Source organism: Pithys albifrons, chromosome 1 (assembly GCF_047495875.1).
Source record: "Pithys albifrons albifrons isolate INPA30051 chromosome 1, PitAlb_v1, whole genome shotgun sequence".
NCBI classification, from domain to species: domain Eukaryota; kingdom Metazoa; phylum Chordata; class Aves; order Passeriformes; family Thamnophilidae; genus Pithys; species Pithys albifrons.
In genome coordinates, this window is record NC_092458.1 from 64,793,645 (window position 1) to 64,813,062 (window position 19,418).

General features: G+C 42.5%; 2 protein-coding genes across 12 annotated transcripts in view; one reads left to right on the plus strand and one right to left on the minus strand.

Annotated features, from left to right (window-relative positions):
• Window positions 1-478: 478 nt before the first annotated feature.
• N4BP2L1 (NEDD4 binding protein 2 like 1) lies at window positions 479-18,532 on the plus strand. Of its 2 annotated transcripts, XM_071553013.1 has the most exons (6): window positions 479-943; window positions 8,100-8,224; window positions 9,064-9,152; window positions 10,178-10,254; window positions 12,047-12,291; window positions 18,454-18,532. In XM_071553013.1, the coding sequence occupies exons 1-5, from the start codon at window positions 669-671 to the stop codon at window positions 12,273-12,275; spliced, it is 795 nt and encodes a 264-aa protein (XP_071409114.1). In that variant the 5' UTR covers window positions 479-668; the 3' UTR covers window positions 12,276-12,291; window positions 18,454-18,532. The 2 variants fall into 2 exon arrangements, with proteins under 2 accessions (XP_071409114.1, XP_071409107.1); XM_071553006.1 differs by lacking the exon at window positions 18,454-18,532 and having other exon boundaries at window positions 480-943; window positions 12,047-14,539.
• Window positions 14,457-19,418, minus strand: part of BRCA2 (BRCA2 DNA repair associated) — a 37,178-nt gene continuing 32,216 nt past the window's right edge. For all 10 annotated transcript variants that reach the window (XM_071552967.1, XM_071552961.1, XM_071552953.1 and 7 more), the window contains 6 exons: window positions 18,428-18,629; window positions 18,043-18,209; window positions 17,819-17,954; window positions 16,976-17,232; window positions 16,163-16,306; window positions 14,457-15,187 (listed from right to left, as the gene is read on the minus strand). In XM_071552967.1, the coding sequence (XP_071409068.1) occupies window positions 14,549-15,187; window positions 16,163-16,306; window positions 16,976-17,232; window positions 17,819-17,954; window positions 18,043-18,209; window positions 18,428-18,629 (1,545 nt within the window). In that variant the 3' untranslated portion in view covers window positions 14,457-14,548. The remainder of the gene's footprint in view (window positions 15,188-16,162; window positions 16,307-16,975; window positions 17,233-17,818; window positions 17,955-18,042; window positions 18,210-18,427; window positions 18,630-19,418) is intronic.

Here is a 19,418-nt window from a genome sequence, read left to right on the forward strand (position 1 = left end):
GGTGGCAGTGTGTCCCTGTGGCATCCCTGAGATTAGCTTCTTACCAAGCTGGGGTTGATGCTGTGTGTGGTTCTGAGAGGGAGAGTGTGGTACCACACCGACTGTTTTTGGGTTTACAAGAAACTATATTTTCTTTGGCTTCTGTAGTGATCATGTTAATGCAGATCAGGTTTTCTTTGGAGGAAATAAATGTTGTTAAACTTACCTTACTTTCTCATCTAATAATTAGGTTGATGCACTGAGCGTGATGCAAGGTGGTCGTGTAGCTACATCCCCTTGGCATCCTTGTTGCTTTCATGGACATGGGGGGACTCCAATACCTCCATTGCGGGAGAGAGGGCGGGAGGAGAAGAAAAACCTCATTGCGTCCCGGTGTCCTGTAGCCAGCCCTATTCTCTAAAGGAGTTTGACCATTCCCTTTCAGGCTTCTCCTGCAGTTCGCAATAAGCGCAGTAAGTACCGAACACTTCCAGCGCTGGCCCGTGTGCGCCTGCCTTGGAGAATCTGGAGCTTAATCCTGACTTTAACTAATCAAAGATGGGAATCTTGGGCTAAAGTTCGGCCTCGCCAGCGAGTGCCGCAGCTGCGGGTTCGGCAGTTGCCTCTCGCTGCATGTGTCTCTGCTCCAGGCACTTTCGCTTCCTCGGGACTCAGGCTCAGCCCGGGCCATGGCGGGACGCGGGGCCGCGCCCGCCCGCGGGGGTCGGGGCCGAGGGACGCGGGGCCGGGGAGGGGGTCGGGGCCGAGCCCCGGAGAGGCTGCCCCGTGCCCCCCATCCCGCCCCGGCCCCGGCCCCGCTCCCTGCCGGGCCCGGCCTCGCCGCGGCCATGGACGAGCGGCTGCTGCGCGCCCTGAGCGGGCTCAGCCTGGGACCCGCACCGGGCCGGGGGCGTCTGGTGCTGCTGCGGGGGCTGCCCGGCTCCGGCAAGAGCACCCTGGCCAGGTAAGAGCCGCCCCGCCCGGCCCCACCGCGGCTTCGTGCGGGGATAGCAGCGGGGCCGAGCCGGGCAGTACCGCGGGAGCCGTCGGACCCGCAGCGGGGCTGGGCTGTCTCGGGGGCTCGGGGGAGCGGCGGCCGGGACCGACAGCAGCCGCTCGGAACCCTCCGGGCTGCGCTGCCCTGACCCGGACACCCGTGGCTGGTGCGAGTGCCCTGTCCGTGGGACCCGCTGTGCTGCTGCTCCGAGCCAGCGAACTGCGGGGATGCTTCTGGTAAGAGGGACTGGGCGCCCCGACCGAGGTGGTGGTTGTTCTTTCTTTTCTAAAAAGCGACAGATTGGTTTGTGGTGCGGCTTTTTTGGTTAGTGTTTTGTTGTTGTTGTTTTATTAATTTTTGTGTGTATGTGGTTTGTGGTGTTTGGGGTTTGTTGTTGTTTTGGGGGACCTTTTTAGGGGTTTGTTTGTTATTTTGGTGTTTTGTTTTGTTTTGGGTTTTTTTGTGGTTAATCACACAGTAAATCATTTCCTCTCTCTGACTGAAAATTGACAACTCTGACTTCTGTTTTCTTGCTGTTTTCTTGTTTCCTGCTTGCCTGGTTAGAGCTTGTAGGGGTGTGAAAAACGGGCAGAAGAGACCAGTCTGCTCCCTGACAGCTCAAAGACTAATTAAAAATTGGTAGGAAAAACCCAGTGGAGAGTGCTGGGAGACAGCACCGCCATCGGCGTGACATTGTGTAGCCCTAATCTGGTATCACGAAATCTCAAAGAGTCTGGTATCACACCTCCCAGTGTCACCCACCCACTATCCAAAGAGGAACATTCTCTGTCATCTTACTCTGCTGGGGTGAGGAACCCGTGCTGGGATCATGGGCTGCCACAGGAAGGGCTCTGCTGATGTGAGAAGTGGCAGCACGAAGCTGAGTGATACTCTGGGCTCAGCTACAGTCTCCTCTTCCCAGTATAGCATTTCCCTGACACACTGGGCCTTCTGCCTCACTGCACTTTGGCAAGCAAGGCTCTTTTATGAACAGCCAAATGCTGTGTTTTACCACACCCAAAATGCACGTGGTCTCGTGTAAGAGGCTATGTAAGTGCCCCGTCAGAGGGGTTGGGTCTCCTTGTAGCACAGGAAGAACGTCATAGTTTGGGGCCATATTTCAGGCAGGTCTGGTAACTCACTCACCTGTATTTTTTAGGTCAAAACACAAGCTTAATTATTAATGACAGAATTACAAAATCAGTTGTAAGTATTGTTTTAGCCCCCTGTGAGATGAATGTTTGAGTATCTTACTCTGTTTCCAGCCCCTGTTAATTGTATAATTGTATGTAGCTGTTTGGCAGTACACAGATCAAAGGGCAGATTGTTAGAGCAGCGTTTAATACCTCTCCATTAACTCTGTCCAGATGATGGAAGGACTGTGCCAAGAAAATTCCTTTGCTATTCCCACTTGGTGTTGGTAAACACAATGTGCCATGCAAGGCAATGTTTGCAGGAAATGACTGCAACAAAGCTAAGTGCAGGACCCTACTGGAGCAGAAAGGTGTTGTTTATTTGCAAAAGCCCTCCAGAAACTCATTTTATGGATTCAAATTTATTTTCTCAGGTTTCACTCACTCGCAATATCACAGCTAAATACTTGCAGGCACCAAGATGCACAGGTGCTCTGCCCAAAATCAGAGTGGACAAAGGCCTTCAGCTGTCCCATCCTCCCTTTCTCTCCTGAGTTGCTCTCAGTTAATGATAGGGTCACGTTTGGTGTGCCATCTCGCAGCCAGCAGCTTCTGTGCTGCCATCTTTTTGCCTCAGTTCTGCTTACTTGGTGCTTCATGAATCTTAGGTGGATTTCCCCCACACACACCCCTATTATTTTAGTTTTCCCATTTGAGTGTCTTTTCAGCCTCCCCCGTAAATTTGGAATGAAAGGAAGCAGGCAGGTGTATGGGCTGATGGGACCTGTTGGCCATCCTGCTGCTCTCAGAGCATGGGTCTTCCAGCAACAAGTCCCTAGTGCTGGGCCTGAGCTGAGTGCTGGTCTTGGAGAGCATAAACAGCACCTTTCCCAGATTATTGAAGAATGAGGAGTTGGTCCACTCACCACCAAGCTGCAAACCTTTCCAATTGCTTTGCTCTTAAGGATATGCTTCCCAGAACCATATATTTTAGGTCACCCCAACCACCTCCCTGTTCACTGCGCCAGCAGAAACCCATGGCAGAAGGGGTGCAGCTGGAGTCCCAGTAGCCTCCATCAGGCATGTGTGACAGGCTCCTCCTGAACACGTTATCCTCGACTTTGTGGTACAGGTTTTATGATCAAACGGAGCTAAGAAAACAGTTAACTGAGGTTCAGTGGGAGGTATAGCTTCCAAAAATGCCTCCAAAAATAAAGGTGCTGCATACAAGCTCATTCCTGCTTTCCCAGCAAACTCTGCACAGCAGCTGCATTGCCAGCTCTTCTGCAATACATTGCTGTGTTGCACAGCTTATATGCAACTGTATCTAGTAGTTCAACTCAAACACTAGGCTGGTCATGATCAAACATGTAACTTTCCAGTCACTGCTGTTGATTTATGGCTCAAAATTAGTCTGTTCTTGTACTCCCTTATGAAGCACAAAGGGAGCAGTCTTCCAGAACAGAAGGGAAGAAATTAATTGGCACTGAAGTATCACTGCTTGGTGTAATCCATGTCTTGTCCAGTTCTCTCTGCTGGTATTGCCAAGTTCATCCCAGCACCTCCAGTCCTGAGCCCATCCTGCTGCTGTTCCCAGCACCCAACCCTGACCAGCACTGAACTCACTGCAGAGCTGCAGCTCTGAGGCGTGCCTGGACTGCAGCTCTGCAGCTCCTGCTTCCAGGCAGCATTGCACTGTAAACATTTCCCCCTGTATAAATCACCTCAGGTGAGTCTCCTGAATGTGCTGATCCAGCATAACACCATCCTGGTGCTTTGCCAAAGGGAGCCATGGCTCGAGCCCCCTTGGGTGAGACACAAAGGAGTGTCTGTGCTCTGCCAGCAGCACTTGGCAGGCTCTGGTCAGGCAAAGTCCTTGGAGCACTGGAAACTGCTCAAACAGAATAGACAGGTGATAGTGCTGGGCATGTGCACCAGATCTCACAGTTCTGCTTTCCTGCTGAAACAAAACACCTTTTAAATGCCACAGAACACTTTATGTTGGAGAGCAACCAGAGGAAGTGATTGCATGTGATGTCAGCACATATATGTTCTCGTGTCCAAGACACTGGAAGATGTCTGAGGATTTACCAGCCTTGAGAACTGCCTGATACACCATTCTGTTACCTTCTGAGCACTGAAAATTTGCCTTCCAATCTACTTACCAGGCTGAAATCAGAAATTAATTTGTTTTCAAATTTTTCTGATGGAAAAGCATGACAGCCTATGGAATACAGTTATGGATTTTTTGGTCTCTGATGATATTACTAGTGATCATGGAGACTCCTCTGAAGTACTCTAATGCATAACACTAGTTAATATAATCCTGAATAACAGTTTGTTTAAATAATTATAAACTTATATATAAAATAATTATTGTTACAGTGAAAATATGAAATAATTTTTTGAAAGCACTGAAGATGCTCTTTAGGAGAAAAAGGGACTTAAAAAAATGGTATACATCATGGGAACACAGATCTTCAGATGGATAATAAAGGAGACTCTAAACCCACCTGTCTGTTCACTGGTAGAGCTGTTAAAATGCTACTGTGGTCAGACAGAAACACAGCTGTATTTTCAACAGAAAGATTCTCCTTTAATCTCAGCATCCATTGTAAATCTGACCAGGGTGAGACAACATGAGCCAAGGTGTTGTGTTATTCAGAAGCATCGTTTCTATGCAGGCTGCCAGAGTGGTTGGTGTGAGCAGGCAATGAAGCTTCTGCCTCTGCAGCTTCATGGTTCCAAGGTCTTTATGAGTTCCCTGGCTGTGCTGACAGATCATGAGGTTTGCTGCTGTTGTGTCAGAGCTGAAGGACTGAAGCATCTGAAAGCTTTTTTCCCCTCAGCTGTTTCAGCCAGTCTAATGAGACATGGTACTGCTTCACCTTGCAGAAGGGGGAAAAGGTGTTGAGAAGATCTACTGCAAGCAGAGGAAACATCCCCCATGCTCTCCTTACTTTCATATCCTTTACATTTTCTGAAATAGCAGCAAACTTTTATCTGCCATTTTGTATCCACTGCAAGATGGACAGATGTAGCACTGTGCAGTTACATGTCCCAGATTAATACTCCACCTTTGACAGGTGCTAATTGTCAAGATGCAGTTCAATGGCTTCTTTTAAAAAATGCTGATGTAACTCCTATGTATCTTTTGATCTTGCAAAGAGATTTCATTCTTTCCCCTTTCATGTGCTTTATGATCCAACAGCAAAGGGTAATTTTCCTTTTACAGGGCTGTTCAAGATTTATTAATTAATAGCAGTGGTCACAAGACCTCCCATTTTGCATAGTTAGTGTATATTTTTTCTAAAATACAGGCATTTTAATTGCATACAGTGATTAGGAGCCTGATGTGATTATGCAGAACCTTTCTTCTAAACCACCTTGTGGTCCTGTGAAGATTGTAGAAGGCTTATTTCTTAAGAAACACACTAAAGGGATTTGGGTGCCTTTTGAAATGATAAAGGACAGAAGAAACAGGATTTTTGGCAACTTTGTGGGCAATAGGGAGGGGATTACAGAAAATGGTTGTAAACTTCAGTGATAATTCAGTTGTTTTAGAAAGCTAAAAGTTAAAACCAGCAAAATAAGTAGAAGGTAAAATGCCTTTTTCCCACTTAATGTTTTCTTGTGTTGCTGTTAGTAGGAGCTTGTTTGGTATGAAAATAGCAAATGTGAAAGTAATTCATGGCTCTGAGCACATTTCGTGCCATATTTTTCCTCCTTTGAATCACAAGTTGTATCTACTTTATTATCAATATCAGGATAGTAGACTGAGTTTACAGTTAACCACATACAGTTTAGATTGCTTAAGGGTTAATATCAAAGCTCTCATGAGAGTGTGCATATATATGTTGAAAATTCAGTAAGGTGTGTGCTAAGAAAATGATTTTTAAAATTGGCACTGGTTGAGAATGTGTTTAAAAGAAATACCAAGTGAAAAAAAATAGTCTGGAGATCTTTTATTAATGTGTACCTTTTTATGTGCCAATTAATAGCTTAAGGGATGACACGTATTTTAGCAGAGAGTTTTTTAGACAAGAAATTGCAATGGGTGAAGCAGTGGGAAAGGTCAGGTGCTGAATCACAGTGAGCTGAATATATCAGCTTATCAAATGTAAGGTAACCAAATAAGCATCAGGTGCTGTTGTGCTTTTCATGATAAGAATTCTTTGCCGAGGACCAAAACTGGAGCAAAAATAATTTGACTGTTTGCTAACAGTTTGAAGCATGACTGTTCTTAAATTTCTGTTAGTCCAGCAGGAATTATGTGACTAAAGCCTCTCTTTGGAGCTAGAAGATAACTAAGGCTATCTGGGTGCTAAATGACGTGTAACAGTGGGTACAGCCCAGGCCTGGCTGTGGGTCAGCAGCGAGTCTCTGTTCACTGGTGGGGGTTGTTACCGCAACATCATATCAACTAATCAGCAGATGGTAGAAGTTACAGTGGAGATGGAGCAAAGTCAGAAGCTGACCTTTATTCAGCAAAATGCAACCTGTAATCCCAGTGAAGAATTGCTGCTTGTAGGCGGATTAGGATAAAACTGGTAAGTAAATGGTTAGGACAGAGCTTGGTGACAGAATTAAGCTTTTTCTGTCTGTGTGTCTGTTTCTTTGCTGATAACCTCAAGGCACCTTTTCCCTTGCCAGTGCCAGACATTGAGAAATAGCTGTTTTGCAGCTTGTGGGGATGGAAGAGAAGCGTTTTATTAGGGAAGCTGAAATGAGTCACAGGGACTGGAGACCATGTGTGGTGTGAGATAGCAGGGCAGCAGCATTCATGCTGAGAGCCGCAAGGTTTCTCGACTGACCTTTCTTTTTCTGAGACACTTTGGGCCTTAGGGAGACAGAGAGTAGAGAGATGATGCCATGAGCTTTTCCTGACTTCTTGCAGAGACTCCCTCCTCCCCCAACACTTCTGTGATTGAAAAAACCAAAATAGACAATTCTGTCTGTGGACAAATCGGAATACAATTTTGCACTAAGATGGTTTTTTATGCTGCCTAAGGACTGGCAGAGGAATGCTTCATATTTAAACCACCTCACAAGCCAGCACTTCCACCTCTTGGAGCCAGGCACTACCTGCAAGGCAGCTGGTCAGCTTAGGGCAGTGCAAGCATCTGCTCTCCATGGGCATTGCTGTGGGACACACATCAGGGGGAAGGGAAGGGACATTGCCCTGTGCCACTGACCATGGCAGTCTTTTAGAGATCTGAGGCTCTGGGACTGCCGATCTTGCAATTCAGTGTTGTTTATAAAAGCACATTTAGAAGCTGAAAAGTTGTAACAATCACTCAACGCTACAAGAGGAGGATTAAGTGAAACAGGGACAAGTGACAAGAACAATGAAGTTCCAACAAATAACACAAAATACTGACTTATCAATCAGATAGTTGCTTGCAAATAATAATAAAAAAGTGCTATCTGCTTTCTAGCAAAAAAAAAACCCCAAACCCCAAACTGATGGTACTCTTCACCATCTTTCTTAACTAAATGAAAAATCCTTCCTCCCTATCTTCAGAAATCTCTGTAACAAAATTCTATTCGTCAGTTTGTCTTTTGACACCACCTTCCATGGGATAAGCAGGTTTGGGTTATTGGTGGTGGTTTTGTTGTTTGTTTTGTTATGGGGTTTTGTTTGTCTTTATGATTCTACCTTCTTAGATAACTCAGAAAGAAATTTCTCAGCTACCTCAGAAGGAAGACTGAATATATTAATATGATTAAAGACTTGGATGCTGGTTGTCCAGTGTAGATTTCTCTGCTGAATTAAAGATATCAAGGCCATGTCTTCAAGCTCAATTAATTTCTTTCTATGTGTCCATCTGCTGATTGCGGTATTGTCAGATCCTTCAAGATAGGATGTTTCAAAAGAAGCACTGTGCATATTTGCAGAGCATTCAAATGGCTCTTGATTTAATGGTCTCTATTAATAAAGGCACATGTTACCCTATACTAATCCTGCTTTCATCTGTTTTTTTCTCCAGACAACTGAAACGTGACTACCCCAGTGCTGTAGTTCTTAGTACTGATGACTTCTTTATCGAAAATGGTGTATACGTGTTTGAACCTGACTTCCTAGAGGATGCACACAAGTGGAACCAAAAAAGAGGTGGCTGGACTTGATCCAGGGGTTGTGCAGAATAGTTTTGCTTTTCCGTCTGTCTTTAAACATAGCCCCCAAAATAAAATACCTTTAAATGATGTCATACATTACAGTTCAGGGGGTATTGGCTGAAAAAAAACATTTTTACCACTTCTGATTTTATTTCTTCTGACTTAATAGAGAGAAATTTGTAAATGAAAAAATGTTGGAGGTTGATAAATGTTGTTTTAGAAAGTAAAGGAGTGACTGCTAGGAAGCACTGCTGAAGCTTGGTAAGAAGAGCAGGTGCCATAGAGATACCAGCCCAGAGCTGCTCCCTCAGGCTGTAGGCACCACGGCCCTGCAGCTGTACCTTCTTAGGGGTCTGTCCTGACCTGGAAGGGGGTGTTATGGGGTGGGGAGGTAGTGATAGACAGGAGGAAAACCTGCAAACTGAGTTATGAGTTTGAGAATTAAACAACCCAGAGAGAACTTCAGAGAGAACAATGTAACATGCTTTTTTGTGCCTGTGCTCTGAAGGAATTTCCAGCAATGACAAACATACTTATGAGGTCATATAACAGGGATTTTCTGCCAATGACAGTAATTTTTAGCTGTTGCAAGTATGTTCTACAAGAATTTCAGATGGTGCTATGGAGCAGAGGCAGCAGCTGCACCACCTCCTCTGGGAGGCTCCTGCTGGGCACGGACCACAGTTCCTGTTTGGGTGGTGGCTGCAAACCCGGGTCTGGTGGGGAAACAAGTGTGTGAGCAGTGGGCAAGACAGGACACTTTGGGGCTAGTTAGGGCCTGGATCCATCTGTTATTTGGTACATTTTAGCTTTACTTAATGTGTTACTTTGCAGCACGCAAAGCAATGAAGAATGGGAAAAGTCCAGTTATTATTGATAATACCAACATCCATGCTTGGGAAATGAAGCCATATGTGATAATGGTAGGGAAATTCTGATTTATACTTTTTATATGCTCAGCTGTGATATTGGCAAGGTGATCTGACTGAAATGGTTCTTAACATGGCTAAAAATAATTACTTCAATTTTCCCATTGTTCTCTAATTGTAGTGGATATTGTGACAAAGTAGGGGCAGAGGTGCCAGTGTAGTTGTTTTAGCCAGTCAGCTCTAATGTAGTGAAAGCAAAATGTCTTGAAAAGATTAACAGTTTGAACCTCCCCTGTTACTTCTTGGCCATCAAGATGTCCCCCCTTCCCTGGTAGTGACATGAATTGAACAGTTCTGTCAACTGTTTGTTGACAAATATATCAAGATATGACTTACAATTGTAGTTCATGAGTTGTGAAAAATACACCATACAAAGTCTTCAAAGACATATGGTGTCTGTCAGTAGCTCTGGCAGAGATGGCAATATTTTTAGTAGTTTCATAGATTTAAGACCTTGGTTGGTAGATTTCCCTGCCTCCTTCCCTCAGCTCAAAACAAAAGCAATCAATAACTGTATTTAATACATATATATATGTATATGTGTATTTTTCTGTGTATATATATATGTATGTGTGTATGTACATACCTGTACACACACAAATATGTTGCTTTACTTTGAAAAAAATGGAATGCTGTAGACTCAATGACTGTGAATAACATGACTGACAGATGTTGACCTCACAATCCCAAAAACTCCAGATTGGTGTGGTGAACCTGTAGCTGTTAAGCCGTAAGTGACTTCAGAGAGGTCAAGTGCCAAGATGCCATTGCCATGTGGGATGGAGACTGGGGCAATGCTGAGGCAAGTTTTGCTGGGAAACCCAAGTCCTTTGATGTAGAAGGAATGGACTAGCTGGGACTCAGACCAGCACTGTGGTGGCAGCCATGGCTATCGTCCTCTCTCTGACTCCTGCCACATAGCATGGATACATCTTCTGGCCTGGTAAAATCTCAGGGGGTCTGTAAGATTGTCTATTCCTGAGCTCAGCAGCCACACATCTAAAACTTGTGTCCTTCAGGCACGTGAAAATAGATACGAAGTTACATTCCAAGAACCAGGTACACCATGGAAGTTCAATGTTCAAGAACTGACAAGGTACATATTTTCTCTTTGATATAACAGATAGCTTTCCATTTTGTTGATGTTTCCTGAGAACGAACAGTCTTCTTCCTCCTCATATACCCTGAAATGTAGCCTAGTAAATGACAACAGAAAATGTTGTGGAAAACTTCTATTTCCAAGTACCTGTTCTGTAGTGAATTCAGCCCTGAAAGGGCCCAAAACTGTGCTCAAATGAGACAGGCAGTAGAAAAAGTAACACAGCCTGAAACACGTGTCTATGCTGCAGGCTTCTTGGGGCAGAAACCCTGATTTTCATTCTGTATTTTGAGCAACAGTCTCTGTGTTTGACACAAAACCATATATAAGCACTACAGACAATATTCAGGCTTCTGTTCTTAAAAATATAACCATAAAAAATTATGGCTTGCTGTAGCGTGCAGGGATGGTATATTAAATGTGGTTAAGAAATGGGGTTCTGGAGAATCTTTGTAAAGATCTCACACACACACAAGAGATACAATGAATATATCAACTGTGCATGATGTGGTAGGATATAGAGGCAGCCAAATGTGGCTCCAAGTGTGTTAATTGGACCAGTGACTGCAGGGTTAATGGTTACATCACCAAAAAAAACTTATGCAGGCTAATTTCTTAGCCTTTAACCAACCTGATGTACACATTACAGTGAATTCCCATCTGCCAAAACCAGAAGCTAACACATGCTAATTTATTTGTTACTACAAGAAAACAGGGCATGAGTACTTCATTCTGATGCATGGATTTGTTTGTACCAGCTAGGAATTCTAATCAAAATTAGCACTGCTCCTTTCTGTGTATGATGGAGACAAAGCTCTGCTCCTTTCTGTGTGTGATGGACACAAGGGGCAGATGGCCTGGCCCAGAGAGTTGGCTGCAGGCCCCAGGCATGGGCTGCACCTGTGCAGGGCTCTGGTGGCTGCAGGACCTTGAGCCCACTTCACAAGTGGGATGCTGCAGGTGGCAGCCTGCTTTGTTACTGTCATACTCATTCCCCCATGGAAAAACACACACTGAGCAATGCAGCATTTGCACAATACAAGGTTTTGAAACTATCGACACAGGAACAATATAGTTTCTAGATCACAAAGTGTGCCTCACAGAGCTAAATGGCAAACCCAAAGATAATCAGCATTTGCAAACTCACAAACAGAAATTCCTGGTGGACTTTTGAAAAACAATTCCCACTGAGCTGTGGAGAGACTGTGACTGTTTCTACTCTATCCATAAAGCTCTGCATGTTTAAGTGCCATGTTCACCTCCCTCTCAAACTTGTCATTTAAACATCTGCCCTGGAGCCTGAGCCACATCATGTATGATTTTTTACTACTTGCACTCAAGCAACAACACTTTTTGACCTCTATATTTGCTGATAAGTCAGTGTCTGCGCTGGCTGCAGACCTTGTCTGCATTTCTCCAGATGTACAAAAGTTCACCCTGAGGCTAACAAGTTGTTAGTACTAAACCCCAGCAATACTCATATAAAATACTACACAAGTCTTCCACATAACATCTGTATAACTCTTTAATTTCAAAATACTTGTCAACTTCTTATGTCCTGGCTGCCCAAAAATATACCGATGTTTCATTTTCCAGCAGTCACAATAATATTCTTAATAAATAGGTGGAAGTAAACAACAATTTGTCAAAAATGGGCTAGAAACAGGTCAGTGGAGACATGAACCATTGTTGTGATCCTGGACCTATCAGGAACCTTAGCAAGCTGAAGATAATTTCTAGTACACAGGCAGCTAAATACTTGTATTTTCTGTTAATGTTGACTCTACAGAAGAAATATTCATCATGTCCCTCAGGAAAAGATACAACGGATGAAAGAACAATATGAGCACAATGTTACCTTCCAGAGTGTTCTTCGGTCTGAAAAACCAAGCAGAGATGAGGGAAGCTACAGTGGACCAAGTGCAGCTTATGGCATGGGTACCCATACCAATCCCCTTCCGGCCATCTCAAGGAGAAGACCTCACATGGCACGTACAAACAACATGACTTTTAACTGAAGAGGTGTATTCCTTGGTGTGTTTTAATTATCAGAGTATGAAATCCTCTAGTTTTATATTTTTTCTAAACTGTTTTTTATTCTTCTGGTTTTCTACTACATTTCTAAATTACTTTTCTTTCTTACAAATCTTTAAATGGCACTGGACTGTGATCTTACAGATCTACATGACCAATTTAAGAGTACTGTCCCCAGAACAAACTGTACTCCCTCTCATCCCTGTTCCTCCACAAAAAAACATTCAAGCATATGGTGAAATTTCCTGGCTCTGCCACACGCATTTTGGATTACTGCATCACACTGTAATGTTCCTAATTACTTCTTTCTCAAAGGCCATGTGGCCAATTCCTTCTCCAGGCGATTGGCATTTCTTGCCATTTTATCTGGCTGTATAAACTTTTTGTATCTGCTCCTATCTTGCCTAGAGCATTTTTCTAACTTTGAGAGGATGAATGATGGCCAAGGTCCCTCTAACATTGTAGCGAGATTTGATGCTGTTCCCAATCTCCATTGACTGGATTCATGCTGATCTTACAGCCAAGTAGCTTCTCCAGCCTGGAAGCAAAACACTTTAATACACCAAACCGAGCCCTTCCTCTTGCCAAGACGTAGGAGTTCAATCGATCCCGAGACCAAGAGTCTCCTAACATGAAACAGTAGTGTTAGGTTTGTGCTTGTTGACTCCTAAGCAGGAACAGCGACAGGAGCAGCTCCAAACAGCTGAAGCACAAGGCTACTAAATACACAAATGAACTCATAATGACTTGAGAAAGGAGGAAAAAAAGTTTTTGTTCTTGCTAAGGGGAGAAATCATCTTCTTTTACCACTGACTGATGGATGGGTGGGAAAAGGAACTATCCTGCTGTGGGTTTATCCATATTGTTAAATTCTGATGATTATGTTCTCATCAAGAAGCCTTGGAGACATTTTTAAAGCTCCATTTGTAATGTCAGTCTTTCTAAGTAGGTGTGGCTTATTAGGCAGTGCCTACAGAACAGGAAAATGGTGAGTTATTTCGCAGTAGGAAACAAACAGCTCACACTGGACATTAAGAAATACAGGTATAACTGTGATTCATCTACCAAAGTAGCAGACATAGAAGTCTAAGAGGTATAAAGAATTATGCTGTCTCTATGCAAAAGCCAAGCTGTGTTCAGGACATAATAGATGTACAAGATAAATTGCATTTTCTACTCACACTGCACTTAAAGCTCTAAGTATCGTTATCATTACCAACAATTCTGAACTGGGGACCCAGGGAATCTGGCTCTGCAGTGTTACGTAGAAGTTTACAGAACTACCAGCAAGCTCATGTCGGCCCATTACAGTTCTCCAGACCTGCCACAATGTGCAGTTTGGCAATAGGAACCACCCCCAGCTCAGCAGTTGAGCCAAGTGAACAGCACAGCACCCCTGAAGGGTGGAAGCTGGTGGTCTCACTTCTGAAACATTCTCCCTCGTTTCCCTGTGCCTGGTCGGAAGCAGCAGGGCAAGGGGCAGCCTGACAAGCAGCTAATTAAAAGGTGGGGGTGGCAGCCAGTCTGGCAGGACCATTTCCCTCTCCAGTGGACAAACTCCAGTTCTGAGAACCTTCACTTGTTGAAATTAATGAGGACAAAAAAATTAACGGAAGCACCATCTCACCCACAGCAGAAAGATCTTGTGATAAAATAAGAGAAAGATCTGATTATCTTTCATGATGCTGTGGCCTCAAGTGCTTCTTTAAGGAGTAACTCAGAAACACTGACCAAAGATCTATCACTAATACCTTTGTGTGGCATTTTGCTGTCAATCAGATAATCACAGCTGTTCTCTAAACCTCTTTTACTGCTAAATGGAAAGTCTGAGGAGACAAGTACAAGAACAGACCCTAATTACAAAGAGCAACATTTCAGAATTACAGTGTTCTGTCTGGTAAAAATAAGAGAACTGTTTATTTTGCCCTGTCCTTCTGATAGCCAAACAACTACTTTAATGCTGCAGAGGGTAACAAAGCTGATTGCCTTAGACTGAAACAAAGATCCTGCTGTAATTTAAGTATAAATCAAAATCAAAGCAATGGCTTATAAAATGTCATCAAACCCTCAGCCGTGCTGATGCTGTTGTACAATACACACTTGTGAGAGGTGGATAATTACTAAACTTCAGACTGTTTCGCAGATGAAATGTTATGTCATGAGTCTGTTTTTGTAACATAGCTTTATTAAATACAATCAAGACAATGTACAAAGTGCAAAAATAATTTGAAATATATACAATACTGTACATGTGTGTTCAGTAGCATTTTCGGGATTTTTTTCTTTGTAGCACTCTGCGGGCTGGTAACGAGTCCACAGGTTCCTTTGGGTCCTTCTGAAGGGCTTCAGCTACTTCAGAACTGCTTTTTGATGAGTTATTTGCTTCCGAAGTAGAGCTGGAGCTATTTCTGGATGAAAGATCATCAGACAAATTAGTAGCTATTGTATTGCTGTTTTCATTTACATAATTCATCTTCTTTTCTTCTGGTAAGTTATTAATGAGTGCCTGTGTATTAATCATTGCCAGTTCTTCATCAGCAACCAGGTCATTCTCAGGAAGATGGGCACTTTCTCTCAGTTTTCTACAGGGGGTGACATGACTAGTATTCTGATCTGTCTCTTTTGATGACTTGATATGCTGTAAACCCAAACTTCGTGGAGGCTGGAATGCTTTTTTAACAGATGGAGAAATGACTGAACATATTGGTGTCAGTGGTGGAGGGGCAGGTATGCAACTGAGGAAGTCCATAGCTTTTCTCTTTTTGCTGTTTTTGAGATAGTCTTCACTAACTTCAGCAGGTGAAGGTGTTTTTGCTGACCCTGGTATGACAAGTTTCGTATTTGGTGTGCTAGTTGACAAAGGGCTTGGATGCTTCATCTCAATTCTAGAAGAGGTCTAGTTAAAAAGAAGTTTGATGTTGAATAGCGTGTTCTATTTCATTAACTTCCTCAATTGCTTCCACAAAGCGGTAAAAAAAATCCTGATATAAAAAACCCTTGAATATAGCAATACACCCAAGACAGACGCTGCACAGCAAATCATTCAAACACATGCTTAACTTGAGAATACTTTTAATGTCTGATTTGTTTTAAATTGGTTAATATATTTGATAAACAAATATAAACTAAACCGTCGGAATTAAGTATTAGCACTCCCTCTGAAATGGAAAAGGATGCTTTATAAGCCTAAATTTAGTCCCCAGGAACTGAAATCACATCGGTGTTTCCCCCTCTGTCGCAACTAGTGGCAGGAAAATTTTAGTTCTGACTGTGCTCAGTGCTCTACAGCAGAAACAACTTGCTACCAGCAGCTTTCAAGGGGAGCTTGAGTATTATTTAAAACAAATTTTGCCAAGACTGCTATAAAATGTAAACATTTACTAGGTCATACCTCTTCCCATTTAAATCCTGGAAAGAGTAACCAATATCTAGTAAAAGACCAGGAGGTAAATTCTATCAACAAAGTGAGAACTGCAGAATACCATAAAACAAAAATTTACAGGCCAAGATTTTTCCTGTCAGTGACATTCACATCAAGTGTAATCCTCACAGTATGACCAACAAAATGATAAATCGTCTACAGTGCAATTATTATTCATTTTGCTCACATAAAATTTAGAATATTTAAAGTATGCTGTGGAAACACAGGCCACAAGGGGAAGTTTTCCTGTACTGCTGGGAGGAAGAATAGTCTCTCAGTTCCTCATGGGGAATAATCCTAAACCCACACAGAGAAAGCTTCTAATCAGCTTGCACTACCCTGAAGAGAATGGATGGAGTGGACTGAGAAGTGGGACCATTCACCCCAGCTATGTCCTTCCTGCAGGCACTACTGCCAGTACAAACACAGTATTAATTACCAGGAGCTTACCAAACTTTTATCCTCTGCAAAAATGCAGGAAGGCGAGGGGCATTCCAAGCTGCATCTTTTTGTTAACCTGGGTGTAACCAAGAGATTTCTTTGTAGCAAGTTCATCAGTTTACTTTCTGCATCAGAGCAGAAGGAGGCCACATTCTGCAAAGGAGAACACAGTTTGCAATGCAGAATAGTTGTTTTTCAAATTGCTAAAGTACTATATGCTCACTAAGTATTTAGGACTTTCTTTTCTCATCATAACCCCACTAGAACTTCTTTTTATATCAAACCAACAACTTAAAAGACTGCTGCACTTTCTGTGGTAGGAAATACCATAGCTACCTTTCGCTGTGAACAAAAAAAGAAAATTCTTTTGCATTTAAACTTATTTTTCAGGAAGAAGTGGGAATGCATGACCAGGGCATGCTATTTAGCACTGCTAGGAAATGGAAATAAAAAAGGAAATAAATGACATCAACAACCCAACACTGAATATACCTCGCTGAGCAAGAGAGAAAATTTCAACTTTTAAAAGGCTAGAGCCAAATTGTCCAAGACAGATTCACTATTGACAGGTATAAGATGTTTTACCATCCAGAGAAGATTTTGTGGCACATCCTAAAGATGTTGAGCTGAATTAAAAAAAAAAACAAAACATTGAATAGGTCATATGTAGTCCTCTGCATTAACACCTTACTCCATCTCCCAGAAAATCCCCTGAAATTCAGCATTACTTAAAGATTTATTAGTACTAACAGACTCTTTGGTGAAGAATGTAACACAGCAATAAATAAAACTAATCATCAAACCATACATCTACAGATTTACCTCTATCATACTTCTCAGTTCATTAAGCTTCTCTTGAAGATAGTTCTCCTTTGGACTGGCTGAGAATACAGAAAGATCTCCAGCCAACAGCACAGGAATTTCTGATTTGAATTCAGACTGCCACTGAAGGTTGCTTGCAGAAATGAGTGAGCACTGGACAACTATATCTTCAATAGCAAAGTGTCTGAGATCTGGCCGGATCTTTACTGCCACTAGATTATAGCTTTCATCAGATAAGTATACCATAGTAGTAAAACCTAAAAGCAAGAAAAAGGTTTGAATTAAACCTTTGCATCCTTAAGTAAAGGTTGATTCGTAGCTATAAAAAATGTCACACACATCTTGAGAGAAATGATAAATGTTACATGGCCACGTATCTGCATGGTAACTGATGTTCCGTGCTTTATGTGTATTCTACACCAGCTCCCGGCTGATTACAGAAAACAACTCAAAGTCTGTGTTCCAGTGCCTAAAAAACAATACTCCTGTGGTGCTTTTCCTTTTTATTCAGAAGATTATCCACATGTCCCTAACCATGAGATCCAGTGCCTGCGTGCCACTCATTGGAGGACACTGCACACAAAAGAGGAAGCTCAAATACATGCACAGTGGCACTTCTGCAGATACTGAACACAGATGTGAGAATTCACATCCCCTGTCTATAGAAAAGACAGTTTTGCTTTAGGAAAACAGAATTATCTGCCAGCAGGTCACGGTGATGGGCTGTATTAGCAAGTTTTCACAGGCCTGATATGCAGGTACAACACCAAGATAACTCTGACTTGTGAAATAAAGAATTCAGTGCTTATTCAATGGGAGGACACGAATGTGGTCACAACATACCTGTTCTGCTAACAGAAACTACAACTCCAACTAAATCAACTTCAGCACATGGTGGCTGAAAAGAAGGATCCAACAAACTGGTGAATTTTAGAGCTTTTCTTGGAAAGAAAATCTGTACCAGCATCTCCTGTGATACCTGAAGAAACACAAAACTTCAATGTTTAGCATACATATGGACAGTGATTTGTTTCAATGACACATCTTTATGCACTTAAAGCACTTACTGGTAGTTGAAGATACTGAGTTTTCTTTGTTGCTGTTAATTGTACGTTGGTTGAGTCTGACCTGCCTTTGGCCTGTGCTGCTGACAGCTGGTAGATTCTGTACCGACTGCCTTCCTTTAGCAACGAACAAACATCCAGCAGTGGACGCCAGATACTCAGTATCACTCCTGCCAGTATCACAGTAAGATACATTAGTTGTGCAATACTAATTTGAAGGCTTCTAAACAAAACAAATGCACAACTCTCCCCTCACCCAAAACCCCTAAACCAAACTGGAAATATTAACATGCAAGGTAGAATACTGTTGGGAAACTCTTCAGTTCTACCTATATTGGCCATTTACCATGTTTAGTCAAACGTTATTTGTAATTTTTCAAGTACTAACCTGTATGTTTTTCTTGTTTTCTGTAGTCTACTACACGTAATTTCCATACAGGAGACACATCTCTTTTGGAACAACCATTTTCTTCCTGTTCTGCTGACTCCAAAGCCTTCTTGAATTCTTCCTGCATCTGAGTTTGCTTTTTGTCATTCATCAACTGCCTGTAAGCACTTAAAGCTTTCAGCTGGTCTTCACTGAGGTATCCCTGTAACCAGGCAAAAATATACTCAGTATCTTTTTTATTAATTAAAAAATACTGTCAAGATTTTTATATAGCCTCTTTCTTAAGCATTCATCTGTTAGAAGAACTTTATTGTTCAACTGATACCTCATTTCAAGTCCTGGTAGTGTATGTTAAACAACAGGAGGCATCAAGTCTTGACCGGTGCTCAGCTGGTCCTGTGTGGTCTCCAGAGAGTATTACACTACACGCTGTTCTTACATGACAATTAGCAAGAAGCCTGCCTAAGAGTGCATAACTAAGGTGAATATTTAATATAACAGGCATGCTTGCCTGTTTCACATGAAGACATATTAGGAGAAATTTCTGTCAGAATAAAGGAAGAGCTGTATTTCTCCTCAGGCTCCTCTCTCTGAGCTGACACAGTGGTTTACATACACTACAATGCACCAGAAAGGTTCCTTTTCTGACCAAGCCTTCAAGACTCAGACGCTTTTACATGTATCACTGGAGATATGCACATCACAGATCGTACGGCCTTATGACCATCAAGGATCCTGCCTTGCAAAAGGCAAGGCGTATATTTAGTTTAACTAGCAGGGACTAATCACCCACATCTTTATTAATAAAGGCATAAGCATGTAAAAGTTGTGATTGAACTGGAACAGGAATTGAAGACAACAATAACAATATAAATATTCAAACACTTCCGTGAACAGCATGCAAGAATATGTGTATGCAGCTCAGACTTATGAGATTAATTTAGTTTTCATATACGCAAGACAAAGCATAGTAATAAAATTACAAATAACA

Excerpts from the sequence above, each read along its gene's own strand:
- N4BP2L1 (XM_071553013.1), top strand. The coding sequence starts at position 669 with ATGGCGGGACGCGGGGCCGCGCCCGCCCGCGGGGGTCGGGGCCGAGGG. Across the intron at positions 944-8,099 it reads GGCAAGAGCACCCTGGCCAG|ACAACTGAAACGTGACTACC; the intron begins GTAAGAGCCGCC and ends TTTTTTCTCCAG. Across the intron at positions 10,255-12,046 it reads AATGTTCAAGAACTGACAAG|AAGAAATATTCATCATGTCC; the intron begins GTACATATTTTC and ends TTGACTCTACAG.